The following is an 18088-nucleotide window of genomic DNA, read 5'->3' as shown; positions in this document are numbered from 1 at the left end:
ACCCCATTGGCCGAGCCCCGAGCGGCCGGCGCGCGATTGGCCGGAGGAGGCGCGGACACCCGCCGTGCCATTGGCTCCTGCCGGCGTGAGCGCTCGCCATCTCGCCGTTTTGAATCGCTACCGCCCCAGCGTCTTGCCACGTTGCTGCTACAATCTCGCCTCCGTCTCCTTGGCGTCCTCCTCCTCCTCCTCCTTCGCGGGGACGTTTGGGAGGGGTGCTCGGCCGGGTCCGGAAGCGCTCGGGAAACTTCGGAAGCGGCTTTAAAGCGGCGAGCGGAGCGCCCCGGCTCGCTTTGCCGGGGAGTGTGCGGGAGGGAGGGAAGAAAGCGCAGCGGTGGCGCGGGAAGCGCCGTGGCTGGGGCTTCGTAGCGGCGCTCCGGGCAGCCGTGGCTGGGAAGCCGGGCAGCGGCAGCGGCGGCGCCGCCACGATGTTAACCGACAGCCTGGTGGAGGAGTTCGAGATCCGCGAGGATGAGCCCTGGTACGACCAGCAGGACCTGCAGCAAGGTGAGGGGCGAGCGGAGGGCGGAGGGCGGCGGCGGCGGCGGCGGCACCGTCCTGGGTCAGCGTGGGTGGTGTGAGGGGAAAGCGGGGAGGCTGAACCCCGGAGTGGAAAAGGGGGGATTTAGGAGGAGAAATTGGAGTGAGGGGAAGTGGGGGGGGGGGAGAAAGAAAGGTGAGTCCTGGACAAAGCGGGGAGGGGGATGTGGGGAGACAATGGGTGGGGGGTGAGGCGGAAGGGCTGGGTGGGGGTGGGTGAAAGGAGAGGGAAACCCGGAGGAGATGAATGTAAAAGGAGTGAAGGGAGGAATGACATTGGGGGAGTGGGCGGGGGGGCGACTGGCTTGTATATGAGGGGGGTATCCTATCCTCCTCCCCCCCAATTATCCCTCTCACCACAATGCCTCCCCCCTCCCCCATGGTTTAGCTCCTCTTTCTCCCTTCTCCCTCACTTCGGAATTTGCTCCACCATTGTTTCTTCCAGTCCTTTCATATCCAGCTTTTCATGGGGTTTATGTCTTTCCACCCTACATCCCCCCCCCCAAATCCACTATCACCCACACCTCAAGTAAGTATCCCCCAGTCACACCTCTCATCCTCTCATGCTTTTTAAAATCCACCCTTTCCCGGTTTTGTTTTCCTGCCCTCTTTCCCCATACCTGGTTTCGGGGGGGGGTATTCCTCCCCTCCTCCTGCCTCAGCTTTTTTCACATCCATCTTTTGGTTCTTCTCACCCACCCATCCACCTCAAGTGGGTATTCCCCCCCCCCCAATTTCTCATATCATCTAAGCCCATTTCACAGTCACCTTTTTCATGGATCCCCTGTTCTCTCTCCCCCCTCCCCGCCCATCCCCATTAATGCCTTTGGGTCTTTCCACATTCACCTTCTCATGTTTTGCCTCTTTGTTCCACTCCTCTGCCTCCCATCCCCACTCAGCCTATTTCTGCCTCAAAAGCGCAGCTTGCGAAGGGGTGAGGGTGGGGAGGTTTGAGGGTTCCCCCACTTTCATTCATTTAGCAATTAATGGCCCAAGCAGATGCATCAGGAGAGCATTACATATGGGGAGTTGAAGGGAGGGTAAGAAATGCAGAGACTGCGAAGAAAAAGTGACAACAAAGGTGTGTGTGTATATAGGAAGATGTTTGGGACTGACCTGAGAGTGGTTGGGAAAGTGATATTGTTTTTTAAAGTAATAATAATAATAATAATAATAATAATTGCATGATGGTGGTAGGAGTAGCGAACTGAAGTGTGGTCCAAGGAAGATAAGGAGAATTAGGTAGAGATCTGTGAAAGTGAGATGGGACAAGGCTGGGTGGGTGGGGAGAATTTTGTGACTTGCAATGCGTAATGAGGTGAGAAACCCATGAAAGTTAGGGAGAGTGTTCTCTTCAGATGTGTATTCCAGCGCCTTTAAATTTTATTAACAGCTTTTAAAAGCCGGATTCCATACATGTTTTCTTTGGAAATGAAATCCCTCTGCGTTCAGACGGGCTTACTCCCAAATGAGTGTGCACAAGGCTGGGATCCTTGCTTAGGGGTACGCTCCCGTTCAATTCACTGGAATTTAATTTCTGAAGTAACATATGTGTGATTGGATTTCAGGAAAGCTTTTTACTGACTAACGGAGGTAAACGTCGCATTTTCCTGCCTTTTAGCGCCTATTTGTGAAGAACGCTGACTTTAGTTTGAGTTCATAATGGTGAGGACCAAAGTGGGGTGTGAGTGATTCTGCGGTTATGAATCTAAATTACGCAGGAGAAACTCAGTTGGTGGAAGAACTTCAAGATTTCACTCCAGTCCTTGCAACTTTAGTGAGACTGAGTAAATACTAGTGTGAAGATTAAAGCCGTGTTGCACTTTAAAATTACAGCTGACTTGTCAACTTTAATGGGATTTCAGGGAGTTTATTCTAGAATAAAGAGCTTTCCTAGGTATAAAAACCAGCGTTATGGATGTGCCACAAGACGGGTAATAATATAATGGCTGTTGCTGAGAGGTGAATATAAAGAAGTAAAGTGTGTTGGGTATGAAGTCTGGAGGAGGGTTGTGTGTGGAGGCGCAGTGGCAGAGAAGAGTGCCTTTCTAATGGCAAAGGCTCATGCTAATCTATTACAATGCAGCTCTGTGCTTGTCTCTCTTGAGGATCGAGACTTAGACTTTGCTTTATAGCTAGAAGTCTGTGTAGTGTCACATCATCGGAAAACCCTTGTACTAGTTCACCTTTGGATGTGGAAGTATAACTGTTGAAGTACTGCTGAGACTTTTCTACTTGCCAATCCTATATTGACTTGCACAGGAGATGTGAAATAAATATTCTTGTTCATTTGTACAACCTGTAACTTTAAAATGCATTGATGCTGTTTCCACGAATACAGGAGTATGGGTTAACTGGGTGGTTAACCATGAATAACTCTCGAAGAGAACTCATGGCTTGTTGGGTTGTCAACACAGTGGGTTGTTCAAGCCATGGCTGTCATTATGTCCGTAACCCAGAATCATGGATTGTGCATGGATTGTTTTGTTAGGCTGCAGAGGCAACTCTTTGGTGTTAGGGCTGGGAGCCAGCGAGGGGATGGAAGAAAACAACTCATGATGTCCTCGATCGTCTGGCAGCTTCATTAATCCATGGGTTGTTACGAGTGAACAGGGTCACTATCTTCACAAAAGCCAACAAACTGTTGTAATTGTATGCGTAAAACAAAACACTTCCCTCAAGAAGTATCTAGGACTTGCCTTGCACTGTCCTAATTTCTTGGCTTTTTGAAGGTTTTAAAACTGGGTAATGTAAGTCTGAGAGATATTTATACAGTCAAAGCCATCACCCTCCACATTGTTATATCACTATTGGAATATAGAAGTCCTTTAATAAATGTCAGCTTGTACTTTGACCCTCTTGGCCCTGAATGTGGTGATATGGCGATCCAACTTTTATTGCATCCACTGATTCTTATGCCAATATTAAATTTTAAATGGGCAGTTTCAAGCTGTGGAAATAGTAAGGAGCTCTTTTTTTAAAAAAAAAAAAAAGTTTATTTTCTGAGCCACTTAGGTGATTTATATTGCCAGTTAGGAATACTACATCAAAATAAAACATACTAAGATATGCTTTCATTTCTCCCAGTAAAGATGTCTGCAAAAATTTACACTTTTGCCTTAAGCTTTGTTTGGAGGACAGTGCCTAGCACTGAAATGTGTTTTCTTGTATTGCAGCTTGAGGACAATTTTTTTTTGCATGTAATGTATTGAAGGTGTTGTACTGAGCGTTTCCAGCCTCCTCTGTTTTATACTGTTAATGCATTTTAATGTTTGGAATGTGGTACTTATGATTCATTTTGCAGCCTCAGGCAGCATACAGCTTGCTACTTCAAGACTGTTTAATCTAGTTGAAATGACAATACATGTCAAAGCTTCATGCAATAGAGAAGGGGGAGAAAGGTAAACTTACAAAGAGACTTTAATTTCCAGAAGCATTTCTTGTTTAATTCAGTGTTGACTCGTGACTGTTGCGGAAGATGTAGGACAGATAGCTCTGCCTTAATTGACTTTTTAAGGAAGTGAATTCAAAGAATTAAGACAAATTGTGGTGTCAAGAGCTTTAGTTCTAGGTCTTATTAACAAATTAAAAGTTAATAAAAGCACTGATTCTGGCTGTCATCCATACAAGAGTTCGTAAGGCTGCAATCTTATATACACTTACCTGGGAGTAGGTCCCATTGGACCCAGTGGTGCTTACTTCTGAGTAGACATGAATAGGATTGCACTGTTCAGGGTTCAAATGTGAAATTTGCTAATCTTCTAACTAAAATATGTAACTTGTGCCTAAGATTGGACTCTTTATAGTGGGGAAATCAAAGAAATAGCAACGTCAATGCTGCTTGCACTGTGCTAAATTGCTGTTCATCCAATGCCCTACTTTGATTTGCAAGTTCCAGACATAACTACAACATAATGAGAGGTTAAATCTCTTTTCCAGTTATCTGCTAAAGACATAACATATAATGTTGCTGAGTGTCTTAGAATAAACTTTAACGCCACAGATTTAATCTCTGAGACAAAATCCTAAAAGTGGGTGGCAGCTTTACCTCCAGCATTTCCCATGTGAAATACTAGCACATGTATGTAAAAATATTTTAGCTAACATCTTATTACATCATTTGTTCTGGAATGCAAATACATAACTTTGAACTGTAACATTTTTGGGAGCATGAGGTCTCCTGACTATTAAATAGTGGAGAAGGTGACACACTTATTTCTTGTTCCTGAAAACGGCAGGCAGCTATCAAAGATGGCAGGCAGCTATCCAGTAAAGTAGCTGATGAAAGCACATGAATGTTGAAGAGAATATTGTGGAGCAGACTACTGCTAAGGAAGAGAATCTTCTATATTGTGCTGTAGCACTTTGATGCTGTATATTGAGAACAAGATTCCCTTTATGTGTGGGAGAGAGACCGTGTAGGCATAGTCCAAACAATGTGATAGAATTAGAAAATTAAACTTAAAAATGAAAAAAAAAAGTCCTGTTTCTGTAAGACTTTGAACACTACATGATAAGGAATGTAATACCATAGTTAGGAAATTTCTGGTGCAGTAGTAAACTGAACTTTGAACTATTAAGCCTGGGCACATATATTAAAGGCTGAATAATGGCATAGAAACTTCTGTACTAAGTATTAATCTATTCAATTTTCTTGTATTGCCATTTTACAGGGTGGCATTTAAACTGCTGTGAGTTATGCATTCTTCTGTTTGCCTCCTCCACGTATGGCAGCAGCTGTATTCATGGCAGCTCTGGAGATTGTTAGAGAGGATTATGGTTAGTTTATATCATTTAAAGAACATAAATTGCTTTTAAAATAGTTTTGGGGTAGAGAAATTGGTTACTCTTTACTTTAAAATAACTTTTCAAAGGTAACTTCACAGAGGAGGCAGCAACTTCTGGCTTTTGAGGCACTTTGTGCAGCTTGTGTAATTTTCCTAAAACCTTTTAAACTGCTGATCCATGTCACTTTAGATAAAACATTAATATAAAATCATGTATTCTAAATACTTGGAAACCAGGAGTAAACTGGATTAGACCACATATAACTAGCCAATTGCAAATCATTAGTGTTGTCTTGTAACAGTATTTACAAAACGTACTTATCCTTTTTCTAAAATGTATATTTTATTTAGAAAATGTGTTATTAAACCTTAAAAAAACTGCCGAGGAAAAAAAAGAGAGAGTTAGTACAAAGTATGTGTTAGAAGATGCTGTTTGGGGTTTTACAGTTTCAAAAGAGAATCCTCATGTTGACAAACAGCATGACAGCTAGACGTATCTTTATCTTGAATGGTTCTGTCAGAATGTTGTCGCATCACAAATCGGCAACACATGCCTATCTGTAAACTCTCACAGTTGGAATAGATATGCTAGTGACTGGGAATGCCCTTGGGCTTGATAAATAGTTAATGGGGCAGGTTTTGATTTCACAAGCTTCTGATGATACTTACTTGGAGTGTGCAGGTTTTTGAATCTGTTTGATCACTGCATGATGGAACTTGTATGTATTTAATGCCAAAAGTCAGCCTGTTTAAAAATAACTTGTATTTTCTGGAATCAAGCCAGCACTGTAGACCTACACCAAACTTCAGATACAAAGCAAAAGTAGCCACGGAAATGCTGGCTCTGATCGAGCTCAGTGACAGTTTATTTTGCTTGTTTCCTGCCTTAGGGCTCTGAACTTGGCATCTTGATAGCTTGATCAGCTAAGTGCAAAAAACCTTGGGTAACAAATATTAGAATACTTGAAGTATTCGCTTCTCAAGACGTATTATTTGAAATGACAGGACTTCACTAATTATCCACCTCTTGTATCGCACTGAGGATGTATTTCAGCAGGGGTCTCCAACCGTTTTTAGGCTAGTGGGCACACTTGGGATTTTGAAAGTGTCATCACAAAATGGCTGCCATAGGGGTACCCGCTTATAAAATGGTTGCCATAGTGGGTACGGCCAGTCACAAAACATCCATATCATAGAAAGGCAAACTGGTGAGAAAAATAACTTGCCTAAGATCCTGAATATGTGACAGATGTGGGGACTGAGCCCCAAAACACACAGCCACTCCTTTGAACTCACAGTTCTCACACATTGATGGTGCTATATAAATAAATAATAATAATAATAATAGTTCTGTCTCTCATTCAGGATCACACCTACCCAGATTCTCTCTCCCCTGCTCAGCACACAAGATCCAGTCACTTATTTCTCTCTTGCAGTCCCATTCACCCCGGTTTCTCCTTCCACTATGTTGGGACATCCCCAGCCTTCCTATGGTTACCTATGGTTACCCTGTTTCCTTCTTCCTTACCAGGGAGTGGCAACAGGGTTCATTTCTCCATTGCCTTTCCCCTCTCAGGAGGCTGGGAAGCGCTTCAAAATGAAGCAGTGGCCTCCACGCAGCCACTATCTTTACTTCCTGGGAGTGTTTTTGGGGAATAAAGATGGCAGGAGGCTAGAGGCAAATACTTCTCTTTGAAACTCTCCAGGCCACCCAGGAAAGCAATAATAAAATAAAAGTAAAATGCAGGAATCACCAGAGGACTTTGTGGTTACAGGGGGATATGTCCCCAGTCATAGTGGTACCTTTGCATATAATGAGAAAAGAGATGTGGTCTTAACTTTAGTCACTGAAACAACATTGCCATCTACCAAGAAGAAATCTGGCAAAAGGTGGGCTCCAATCAGTCGTTCTTAACAACGGTATGGGTAGTCATTAGTCCTTATTACCAAAATCCATCTAACTAAGCAAGCTTTATTTATATGGCTGAATTTGTCCCTGATTTGTAAACTTGAATGTGAAATAAGACGATATGCACACTGTACATTTTAGATCTCCATCTTGCTGCTGAGCTTGGGAAGACGCTATTGGACCGGAACACAGAGCTGGAGACATCTCTTCAGCAGATGTACTCAACCAATCAGGAGCAACTACAGGAAATAGAGGTAACAACGGACATTGCCAAGACTCTTAGTTGATTTTGCTGCAATAGACTAGCATGGCTACGTTCTGGAAATTGATACAACCCAAAGGTTGTATGTTCACTGATCTGATAAAAGACTGAGCTATAAATCAGGAAGTCTGGTTAGAATCTTCTGCCATGAACTCATTAAGAGTTCCTCGGGCCACTTCTCTCCCCACACTCCCAATATCTTAATCTGCAATATGGGGTTACTCAAAATGGATGTTAGGATTACAACTAGAAAATGCTTGCGAGGTGTTCTGAACCACTTAAAAGTTTATATACATGCTAACTATTAAATATTGTTATTCTTAGACTTGATACTGATATGTACAAAGTACCAAGGACTCTCACCCCCATCCTCTCTTTTTTTTAGAGCTGAATTAATACTTGGGCAAATCAATCAGGCAAATATAAAGGACTACAGATATAAAGTTACCTGTAGCACATACTAATGTGGGAGAGAGGTATTCACTGCTGAACAAGTTGTCTTTTAAGTTGATTAACTTGTGTTACAAGCTGCCCTGGAATTTTTTAAAACTGATGGGTGGAGTATGAATGCACTAAATACATAAAACAATTTGCCCATTCTTCCACTGAAGGGCTTCTGCAATTGAGGATGGTGGTTTTCTCTACTGTTTATACTGCTTTTAGATAAACTGGGGTGTGTGTGTGTGTGTGTGTGTGTGTGTGTGTGCGCGCGCCTACCAATCAAGGTTGCAGACTCCTAATGCTAAAGGAATATGTGGTTCTTCTTAAATCTGGATGCTTTACAATATGAAAATAATTCATTATGAAGCTCCAATCCACCTTTCTTGAACCCATTGCTCTAATCACAACAATTCACACCAAAGGCGGAAGACAGCTTTCAGTGTGGAGAAATCAGTCTATACTTCTCTACTGAAAGGCAATGAGGCCCTTGGAGCTGCATGTAAAGCATCTCATGTATTCTAGTTGCCCTCTTACTTAAAACTGATGCAGATTAATTCAGCACAGATTTCTCCATTAAATGTCTGAATTTATAAAAACCTTTTTAATTGGGAATGCTTCATTATAACAAATTTCTTCAACTTGTTTTCAGAATAGCAGACAAATTCAATCTGGTTCAGGTTTCACAGATTTCTGGCTAATGCTAGCGTCATCTAATCCCTGTGTAGTACACAGGCTGGCTATAAATGGTAAGGGGTAATAGTGTCTAATAGATTTTCATAGGGTGAAGGTTCTTGTTGGTGATAGTAGATTCAGTTGTAATCCTGCTTTAAACTACTCAAAATGTAAGCCTACCAATCTTTTTAATGAGGTGAATAGAGCCATGAACAGAATATTTGATTATATAATCAATAGGCTACTTAGAAGAAGAGTGACTCAGAAATCTTTAGGCTGTCTGAAAGATTCATAGATTTATCAGTTTGTACAAAAGTCACAAGTTGGGTTCAGTTATTGAAACTATTGTGCAACCTCTTTTGCATATTTATTTATTTGAAAGGTTCTACATAGTAGAACTGTTTTCACAGCATACTGATGATTCTAGTGTATTTCTATTTCCCATTCTAAGAACACAAGATTATGTAGCGTAAAACAGAAAAAGACTCCCAGGGTTTGACTCGAAGGTCCCTCCGTTGCAAAGCAGCTTAAAGTTAATGGTTTCGTATTCATACTTTGGAGACCTCTTAGCTGAGGCTTTCTGAAAGTAGTTTTCACAACTATAAAATGAATGACCTGTTATATTTCTTGAATAAAGAGGATTATACTGAACATTTCATACAGATTTAAGTAAAGCAGGAGCATTCTGACTGGGATTACAAGAGAGCATCTCCTTGAGTAACTCAACTTTCCAAGGGGAGTGTTGGAACTCTTTATAAGGCTTACAATTAAACTACAGTGACTCTGTGGTTCTGTCTTATTTCATATGCATTTTGTAATCTCAGCTTCTAGGAAGTGCCAACAGTTTTTGCGAAAATAAAACCTGGGCCAGGATCTAAAGAGCTATTTCAGGGGCACCCAGTGGGCGCTTTTTTTTTTTTACTTTGAGCAGCAGTCGCTCAAGCCATCTCACAAACCTCCATTTCTAAAGTGGTTTTTGCCCTGCGGTCTGGGGTGGGAGCAAGGAGCAATGTTTGCAAAACAAGCCCAAAGCCTCCTTGGCCATGCAGAAGTAGACTGCTTTGGATCCTGCCCTCGGTTTTCTCTTCCTTTAGCTGATTATGCAACATCTGCTAATTTCAAGAGCAAAATTTGGAAAACTCGGCAAGTTTTCTTTTGCATGGTCTGTAGAAGTCTATGAGATTACTCTGGTATGAGTTGTTTGAAGAAGGATAACTGCATAGTGCCTGTCTCATCTGAGTTAAGCAGAACATTTTCTTCAGTATTGTTCTCCAAGGGATAGCAATTTAGTATCGTTGCTTGACAGTCCAAGGAAAGCAGCAAAAATGCTGGGAATTTAGACTGCTGGTTGAGTGAACTTATCCCTGAATTACATGTAGAATGCTAACTGTAAATTATTTTGTAGTATCTTACAAAGCAGGTGGAACTTCTGCGTCAGATGAACGATCAACATGCCAAAGTCTATGAACAGCTCGATGTCACTGCCAGAGAACTGGAAGATGCTAATCAAAAGCTAGTTGCTGATAGTAGATCCTCACAGCAAAAGATACTAAGGTAATACTCCCCGTTACTACTGTGTTCCCTCTTCCGCATCTATATATTTACTGAAAGGATACCTGTATCAGAGGATCTGTTCAAATGCTATTTGGTTTCTTGGATTCTGCTTGGGCTGAGATTGGGAGTAGGTCTTGGACTTGCTCAGCATGACAGTCCCCATAAGCCATGCCCCCACATTAAATCCAAAAATTCTGACAACAGTGTTGATCCATATCAACAAACCAGATCTTCTGTAAAGCTAATGGGTCTTAATTGCACATTAAAGACCAAGCCACTCTAAAATACTTTGCACTACAAAAGGGAACAATATACTGTGAGAATTGCAGCTAAGCTCAGAGGGAACAGGGAATTCTGAGAGGGGGTGGCAGATGTCGGCATCCCTGCTAATCAGAAAGGGCCAGGGCTGCATCCCTTTTGAGCCTAGGCTCAGCTACACCACTATACACCTCTTTCCACCAGTTCTAGATGTTAACAACTGAACTGGGGGACTCCATGTTTGTATGCATGCAGGATCTCCTAAATCCTGCAGGATGGATCCTGCTAGAGAAGCAGAATCTCTCTCTCTTGTCCAGGAAGGTCCTGTGTTCATTTAACATAGAATCTCCCAATGCACTTGTTAATCTTCTCCACTGGTAGTGGAAAAAGGGTATGGAGCCTGAGGCTTTCTGTGAGTCTCACTTTGAGGGTCAAGTAATGGTCAAACAGGCCCTGAGTAGGTGACTGCCAAAGTCAACAACCTGAATTGCAAACATTTCACAAAGAAACTGCAGCCTGTAAAATTGTTGATGTCCCATCCCAAACATGACTTGCTCAGACAGCTTTGTGTACTTTTGTGTGTGCTTTTTTCCTTCTTTAGCTTAACTGAGACAATTGAAAGTCTTCAAACGCACATCGATGACCTCCAGAAACAAGTCGATGAGCTAAAGAATTCTGGGCAAGGCCACGTGAACCGTGAAAGGTCTGAACAGCCAAGATCTGTTCACAGTTTTTCGTGTCTAAAGGAATTGTATGACCTTCGCAAGTAAGTATTTTCCCATAGAAAAGTTGTTCAGGTATTCATCAATACCACCACTTAAGGAATATTGACAAGATAACTTGTCACGTTTTAGAGATGGCATATCAGTAAAAAAAATATATTAAAAATTCAAAGTTGCTGTTGAGAAGATCTCTTCCAGTTCAGTTCTAAAATTCACTTCTCATCTACAGCTCCACTTATAGATTATTTTAGCATCTTTAGAACTCTCTGGATAACTTTAGACTGTTTCCTCTGGGGCTTACTCCTTCTCTTCTCATTTCCAACATAATTGTCAACCGATGTTGATAATCAGAACATCTTAATCATAAAGAGAGATTCTAGAAAAACTAGGTCTGCTCTCATTAGAAGTGGGTGACTCTAATGTCAGTGGGACAGTGAATCCTCTCTGGGTTTCAGTCAGAACTCTAAAGGAGCTTTTCAAGGTCTGCTCTGTTGCAGTAGCTTTTTAGTGGTTTCTAGGCCTTAGAATTGTAAAGTTGGAAGGGATCTTGGAGGTGATGTAGTCCAACCCCCTGCTCCATGCATGATGCAACTATAGCATCCCTGAGAGCCATCCAAACTCTGCTTAAATACCTCCAGCAAAAGAGAGCTCACCACCTTCAAGCTCTTACCGTTAGGAAGTTTCTTCCACTGTTTAGCCAGAATCTGCTTTTCCACAATTTCCACCTACTGGTTGTAGTCCTTCCCTCTGGAGCAACAGAGAACAACTCTGCTCCATATTTGGTGGGACAGCCATTCGGATATTCTTTCTCAGTTTTTCTTTGTAAGTTTCCAGATCTCTCACAATCCTGGTCAATCCTTCCTCTGGTGAAGTTGCAGTTGGTCAAGGTTCATTCTTAAAAAGTAGTACCCACAGCTGGACATAGTACTCCAGATGTGACCTGATCAGTGGAGAACCCTTTTTCTTTGGGCAATCTGGGTGACAGATTCCCCCCCCCCCCAAAGGTCAAATAATGTGCTGCCCATTGATGGTTCTGTCTGTCTGCCAGAATTGGTATTGAAGCGTAAACCTTAATGGCCATCTAAAACCTGCTGCAGAGCCTTATGGGAGTGGGGGAAGATGTAATAGTGACTGTAGCAAATGCTTGATACAGGTAATATGAATTGTAGGACAGTATCAATAGCATAAATACTCTCCCAAGTACTGCAAACCAGATCCCCTCCTTCGAAAGAAAATTTATCTGCTTTAGGGTGCAATCCTGTGCATGTTTACACAAAAAAACTCCTACAACTCCCCACCTGCCCCAGCCAGCATGCATAGGATTGGACTCTAAGTTGGTGACTGAACTCTAGCCTACTTGTCTGTGTGGTTTTAAGCTGCTATAAGGTCAAGGCACAATCTCTAGCGTTATAAATAGACAAAATAAAGCCAGCTTGTCCAGTTTGATCCTTTCCAGAAATGAGCGTATTGTAGCAAAGTGATGTTTTGTATGCAACCAGAAGTAAAGATTTTCTGAAAACAGATTAAGCTTTTCATTCACCCCTTTTTTTGTGTGCGCCTAGGTATTTTGTTTACGACCACGTTTTTGCGGAAAAAATTACTTCTATGGATAGTCAGCTGAGTCCTCTAGAGGAAGAAAATCAGAACTTAAAAAAGGCAATGACTCTCTTGCAAGCTCAGCTCAGCTTGGAAAAAGAGAAGAGGATGACAATGGAGGAAGAGTACAGTCTCATGCTGAAGGAAAACTGTGATCTTGAGCAGAAGCTGGTGGATATCAATCTATACCGAGCCAGAGCTGAAGAGCTTGAGGTGGAAGTGGCTGAAATGAAGCAGATATTTCAGTCTGAAAACACATTTGTTAATGGGGTGGAAAAGCTTGTTCCAGAGTCCTTTTTTATTTCCTTTAAAGACTCTTTAGACAGAGAACTGAGTCAGAGCCCTCCTGATGGGTTGTCTTTAATTGTTCCAGAATTTGACAAAAGGGCTCTCAGAAGAAGCAGCAGTGAGACTTTTCTTGGCAGTGCTGCAGGTGGGGACCTTCTAAAAGGCCACGAAGAAACCTGTATCCGGCGGGCAGAAGCTGTGAAGCAAAGGGGCATCTCCCTGCTTAATGAGGTTGATGCACAGTATAACGCCTTGAAGGTCAAATACGAAGAACTTCTGAAGAAATGCCAAATAGACGAAGAGTTGTTGAAACACAAGGCTGTGCAGACCTCTAAACAGTATTCCAAAGATGCAAATGTGGGGAATGTATCCTTGGACACATGTGCTAGAGAACCCGAATCCACTAACGCTGATCCAATCAGCTTATCTTCAAATACTCCTCCTGAATACAAACTTCTCTTTAAGGAAATTTTTAGCTGTATCAAGAAAACCAAACAGGAAATAGATGAACACAGAGCAAAGTATACATCTCTGTCTTCTCGGCCTTAACAGCTTTGTTTCCCTGTTGATGTGTGCCGATACTACCTTAGGAAAGAATTTTTCCTGAAATAGCCCTTCAATGTTTCACATGAAACACAATGTTGCATGTCTGTATTCTTCCAGGGTGTATGTAAGTTGACTTTTGTTAAAGTTGTAGAATGGGTTGGGTCCACCTGATTAGTTATCTGTATTTGGAACACGGTTGCTTCCACCAAATGATCAACTGAATTACTCAGGGCCAGTTACTGACTAAGATTAACTGACAAATTACACGATTCAGTAAAGCACTCTAATACTGGTAATATAGTTCAGTCTGCAAGAGAAATGAGAACCAAGCAGTAGTTTGCATGTATACAGCTGCCAGCCTTGGTCTTCCTGTGGCCACAAGTTGGAAAGTAGACATTCTTCTGTAGTGTTGCAATTATCTTATACAATGGCAATTAAGCCACTAAGCATGGTATAAAGTTAAATTAAAATACTGACTTTTTTTTTAAAAAAGTAACTAGTTTCTTGGATATAATATTGACTCCAAATATGCTTTTGTCAGAAATGTCATTTTACAACTTAGCAGTAAGAAATACCAAACAGACATATGTTATTGTTTGACTTGCTTGAACAGATTGACATTCTGAAAATCCTGTCTGGCTTCTGCCTTAAGAAAAAGATTGTTCTAGTCATTTCTGTGAGAACAGAGGAATGCCCATTGAAATGTGTGCGCGCCTTTCCCCTGACTAGCATTTTTTGCATAGCCATTCTGTGTTTTAAGAGCTATGAGCTGAAATTGCTTTTGAAGGCAAGCAAACTCTTGGTCTGATGGGAATTTTGGAAGCTCTTTAGTTCTCTGAAAGAAGAGCCAGCAAAAATGATTGCCCTGTTCTGTAAAATTTGGGCACTGTTTTTTTTCTGCGTACATTTGAAATGGATCCCCGTGGCATACCTTCAGAATCTTCCACTGCATAAACATTTTGAATATTTCAAACTTAGCAGGACTCTTAACTGAATGATTACATCTTTTTGTAAAGTATACTTGATTATAACTTGTGGTCCTCCAGATGTTTTGGCCTTCAACTCCCATCATCCCTTCCAATTTCCTTACTGGCTAAGGCAGATGGGAGTTCTAGGCCAAAACATCTGGAGGGCCACAAGTAGCCCAACCCTGGATTATAATGTCATGTCAAAGTAAAAATAAGAGAGCCAGGGGGCTCAATGACAATTTCTACATTTCTATTCCAGGATTTAAGTTAACTTGGTAAGATTTTCTGAGTACTGTTGCTTTGACACCAGCTGGGGGACATCAAAGCAGCCTAAGCCAGATGCAGCATAACCATTCCTTTGATGTACTGAAATGCCATTGTTGTAGCAAATGTTCTGTATGTAAAAGGGACCACGACGTGATAGTGTGGGTACTTTTGAGGAGCATTTAATGGTTAGAGTGCTTTTTCTTAAGGCACAAGACTGTGGATTCTACACACTGTTCTGGTTTTGCTGCTAATAGTAGCAGTTATTGCCAGTTACAATTGTCTATCACTATTTAGTGGCTTCTGAAAATTGTGTTAAGTTGAATATGAAAGATGGCAACCTGCAGCCTAGAAAACTTTGACAAACAGTAAAGAGGTAGGTCTTGGTATGTACCATTTCTAAACTACAAAATCGTTTTCAGAAGAACCCCTTCGGAATGCAGGATGAAAACACAAAAGAAAGCCCTTTATTTTTCAGAATTATTGGGTACTTAGCAACTTCAGAGGGTGGAAGTCTGTTTTTGGAGCTATCAAATACAGGAACTTGAAGTGGTGACTAGCTGTTGACAAAGCTAAGGAATTAGAAGGTGAAAGCCAGTGAACCAGCGCTACAAAGGGTGACTTTCAAGGTTAAAAGGGATTTGTACCTGTCAACCATAGTGATGTGTGCTTTTTTTACATTGCTAGTTTAAAAGCAAATCAAAAATTGAGCTGCCTAGCACACACAAAAAAGGTATTGCAGCTTTATTTCAGTTGCTGCTATTGCAAACTTCTCTGCCTTATGTACAGTGTAAAATGGGAATTGCTGGTTCTTGCATTGACAAGTTTTCTGCGTATGGAAACACTCCACCAATCTGTTTATTTAAGCTTATTTAAAGAGTTGTAAGCTATTGTGAATATTTTGTAAAAAGCAAATAAATCCCTTCAGCAAGTAAAGCAGTGTTGTTGCTAATCTGTGAGTGTGTATATATACATGCATGTGCCTGGGCGAGGTTTACCAGTCCATTGTAAGCCTATGCGGCAGGGTCTTGCTATTTACTGTGTTATCTGTACAGCACCATGTACATTGATGGTGCTATATAAATAAATAATAATAATAATAATAAACCATACCAAATGTACATAATACACTAAAAGCAATATAGAATGCTTTAGCGATGTCCTGTGTCAGAAAAGGTTGGATATGTGTGTACTGTAAATATTAGCTTAATTTGTTATGGATCTACCTTTTACCCTAATCCTAAATCTCAAACGGTCTGTCATTAACATGACTAAGAATTAGACCTCTTCTGAGTTCTGTTCCAAGTTCTTCAGAGTGCAGTCTAGGCCTCAGTTGAGAATGGGATCACCAGGGCCAGAGTTTGGTTATTTTCTTGTGAATGGCTCCCATCTTAAATTTGCAACTTTGTCATGGGCTGAATCATTTGTTTATTAAAACTCTGCTTCATCGGCCTGGCTTCAGACCATGCCGCTCTAAAAAAAGTCCTCTTGATCAGGTGTTGGGTTCTGCCAGACGAAGAAAAATGTTAATGTCGCTTTCCGTTTTATCTAAGCAGCAAGTGTAACTGCCTTAAAGGTCCACCACTCCTCCTCTAATGGAACACTTTTGACAGCCACCCGGCTGTTTACATTTTACTATGACTCATGAAAAAGAGACTTTTATGGCAACGGTGCAGGTAGCAGCAGAAAGATGAGCAGAAATGCTCAAGAGGACAGGCTATGGGAAAGTTCTGCTATTAGAAACCTTGGTCTGCCAGCTTCTGGTCTGCATTTAGCAGATCCTGATCTTTTTAAAGACTGTGCACATGTAAATTTGATTGAATGCAAGCTACAAAACTACATGTTAAAAGTTTAGCGATGTGTAGAATGCTTGCTTGTCAAGGTGTGCTTTAGGAACATCCTAAAGGACGTTCCACCCCATGCATTATTTGTGGATGGGCAATACCATCCAGTTACATTTTAATTAACTACTTTGAGCTGCCTTTTATTCAGTCAGAAACAATTGCCTCAACCAGCATCCTACGATTACCTTTCTTCTATTCACAGAAGAAACTAGTATACCGGCAAACCCAGTTCTCTCTGTTAACTAATTTTCCTGGGGAGAAAAATGCAACACAGACTTTTTTTCTCCCCTCTCGCTCACACTGATAAGTCTTCATGCCAAGGTAGAGTCAAGTCTTTTGTTTTCTTGCAGATCAGTTGTAAAGTAAGAATGCTTCTAATGGCTTTTTCACGCGCTCTCCCTTAAATCTAGGCTTAATGAGAAAGTCTTCAAAGGTACAAGGGCAAGGATAAATATGTATATCAATAAATAAATAAATACAACACCTTTTCACAGGTGAATAAAGTTATGCAAATAAAAAATGATATTGCATCTGGTGAATTCCTACATATCTTATGTGAACCGCCCGAGAGCTTCGGTTATGGGGTGGTATACAAATGAAATAATAATATAATAATAAAGAATGGCAAGATCCTATCAGGTATGTTCCTTATTCCCTAAAGTAGGAAGTGTGGGCACTAGCCAGAATGCTGAGGATTTTAAAAACAAAATCTGAGTAAGTAAAGTGTAAACTTGTAATTTATTGGCATTAGTTACAAAATAAAACATTAGGTCTTCTGTAACATTTGGGTCAGTATAAGCCTTCTTTGTTTTTGTTATAATCAGAAGCAAAATATATTAGGAATCCCAAATTAACCTAAAGATCCTATTTTTCTCCTTCTGTTCAATGGTGGCATTTTGGATCCCATGCAAACCAGGAGGGGAGCAGGGCCGTGTCCATAGCTTCCTCCACAGGGCTGTGACTAGATCAAGGTCCGTCCCATCTAAAGGGAAAGGAGGGTGTTTCGTTTGACTTTCCTGCCCATTACGGTATTTTTCTTCTTCGGTCCTGGTGTTAACCTGATGCAATTAAAGTTGAACCCCTTTCGTCACGATGTTGGCTGTTGCATTGTCCCTTTAAGGTACCACATGCCACCCTGGCTTACGCAGCAGTCCTGGAAGAAAGGGGGGGGGGAGCTGTTAAGCATTCTTATAATCTCTCTAAAGTAGCCCTGTGGAAGAATGATTCTGCCCCTAATTGCATGCCATTAGAATTAAGGTCACTGACTGGGAAGGGAGAAAAAAAAAAGATTGAACAGGCAACCACTGCTCATCCCTTGCTTATAAGACCAGGAACTTGGAGACACCTAATGACATTAACACACTGTTTATTGCAAATTAGAGGTTGCATAGCACTTAAAACACATGTCCGTGCCTCCAGGATGCAGCGTGTGGTCAT

General features: G+C 41.4%; 2 protein-coding genes across 2 annotated transcripts in view; one reads left to right on the top strand and one right to left on the bottom strand.

Moving 5' to 3' along the window:
• Positions 1–408: 408 nt before the first annotated feature.
• Positions 409–14045, top strand: CDR2 (cerebellar degeneration related protein 2). Its single transcript, XM_063142991.1, has 5 exons — positions 409–507; positions 7378–7490; positions 10017–10165; positions 11025–11189; positions 12708–14045. The coding sequence occupies exons 1-5, from the start codon at positions 429–431 to the stop codon at positions 13576–13578; spliced, it is 1377 nt and encodes a 458-aa protein (XP_062999061.1). The 5' UTR covers positions 409–428; the 3' UTR covers positions 13579–14045.
• A 3332-nt stretch (positions 14046–17377) lies between these two features.
• The window catches only part of POLR3E (RNA polymerase III subunit E), a 33838-nt gene continuing 33127 nt past the window's right edge, over positions 17378–18088 (bottom strand). The window contains exon 20 of the mRNA XM_063143082.1: positions 17378–17804. Coding sequence (XP_062999152.1) covers positions 17739–17804 — 66 coding nt within the window. The 3' untranslated portion in view covers positions 17378–17738. The remainder of the gene's footprint in view (positions 17805–18088) is intronic.

Source organism: Elgaria multicarinata, chromosome 17, assembly GCF_023053635.1.
Source record: "Elgaria multicarinata webbii isolate HBS135686 ecotype San Diego chromosome 17, rElgMul1.1.pri, whole genome shotgun sequence".
Taxonomy (NCBI): Eukaryota; Metazoa; Chordata; class Lepidosauria; order Squamata; family Anguidae; genus Elgaria; species Elgaria multicarinata.
The sequence above is the reverse complement of the archived record's forward strand: the minus strand, read 5'-3'. Positions and strand labels throughout refer to the sequence as shown.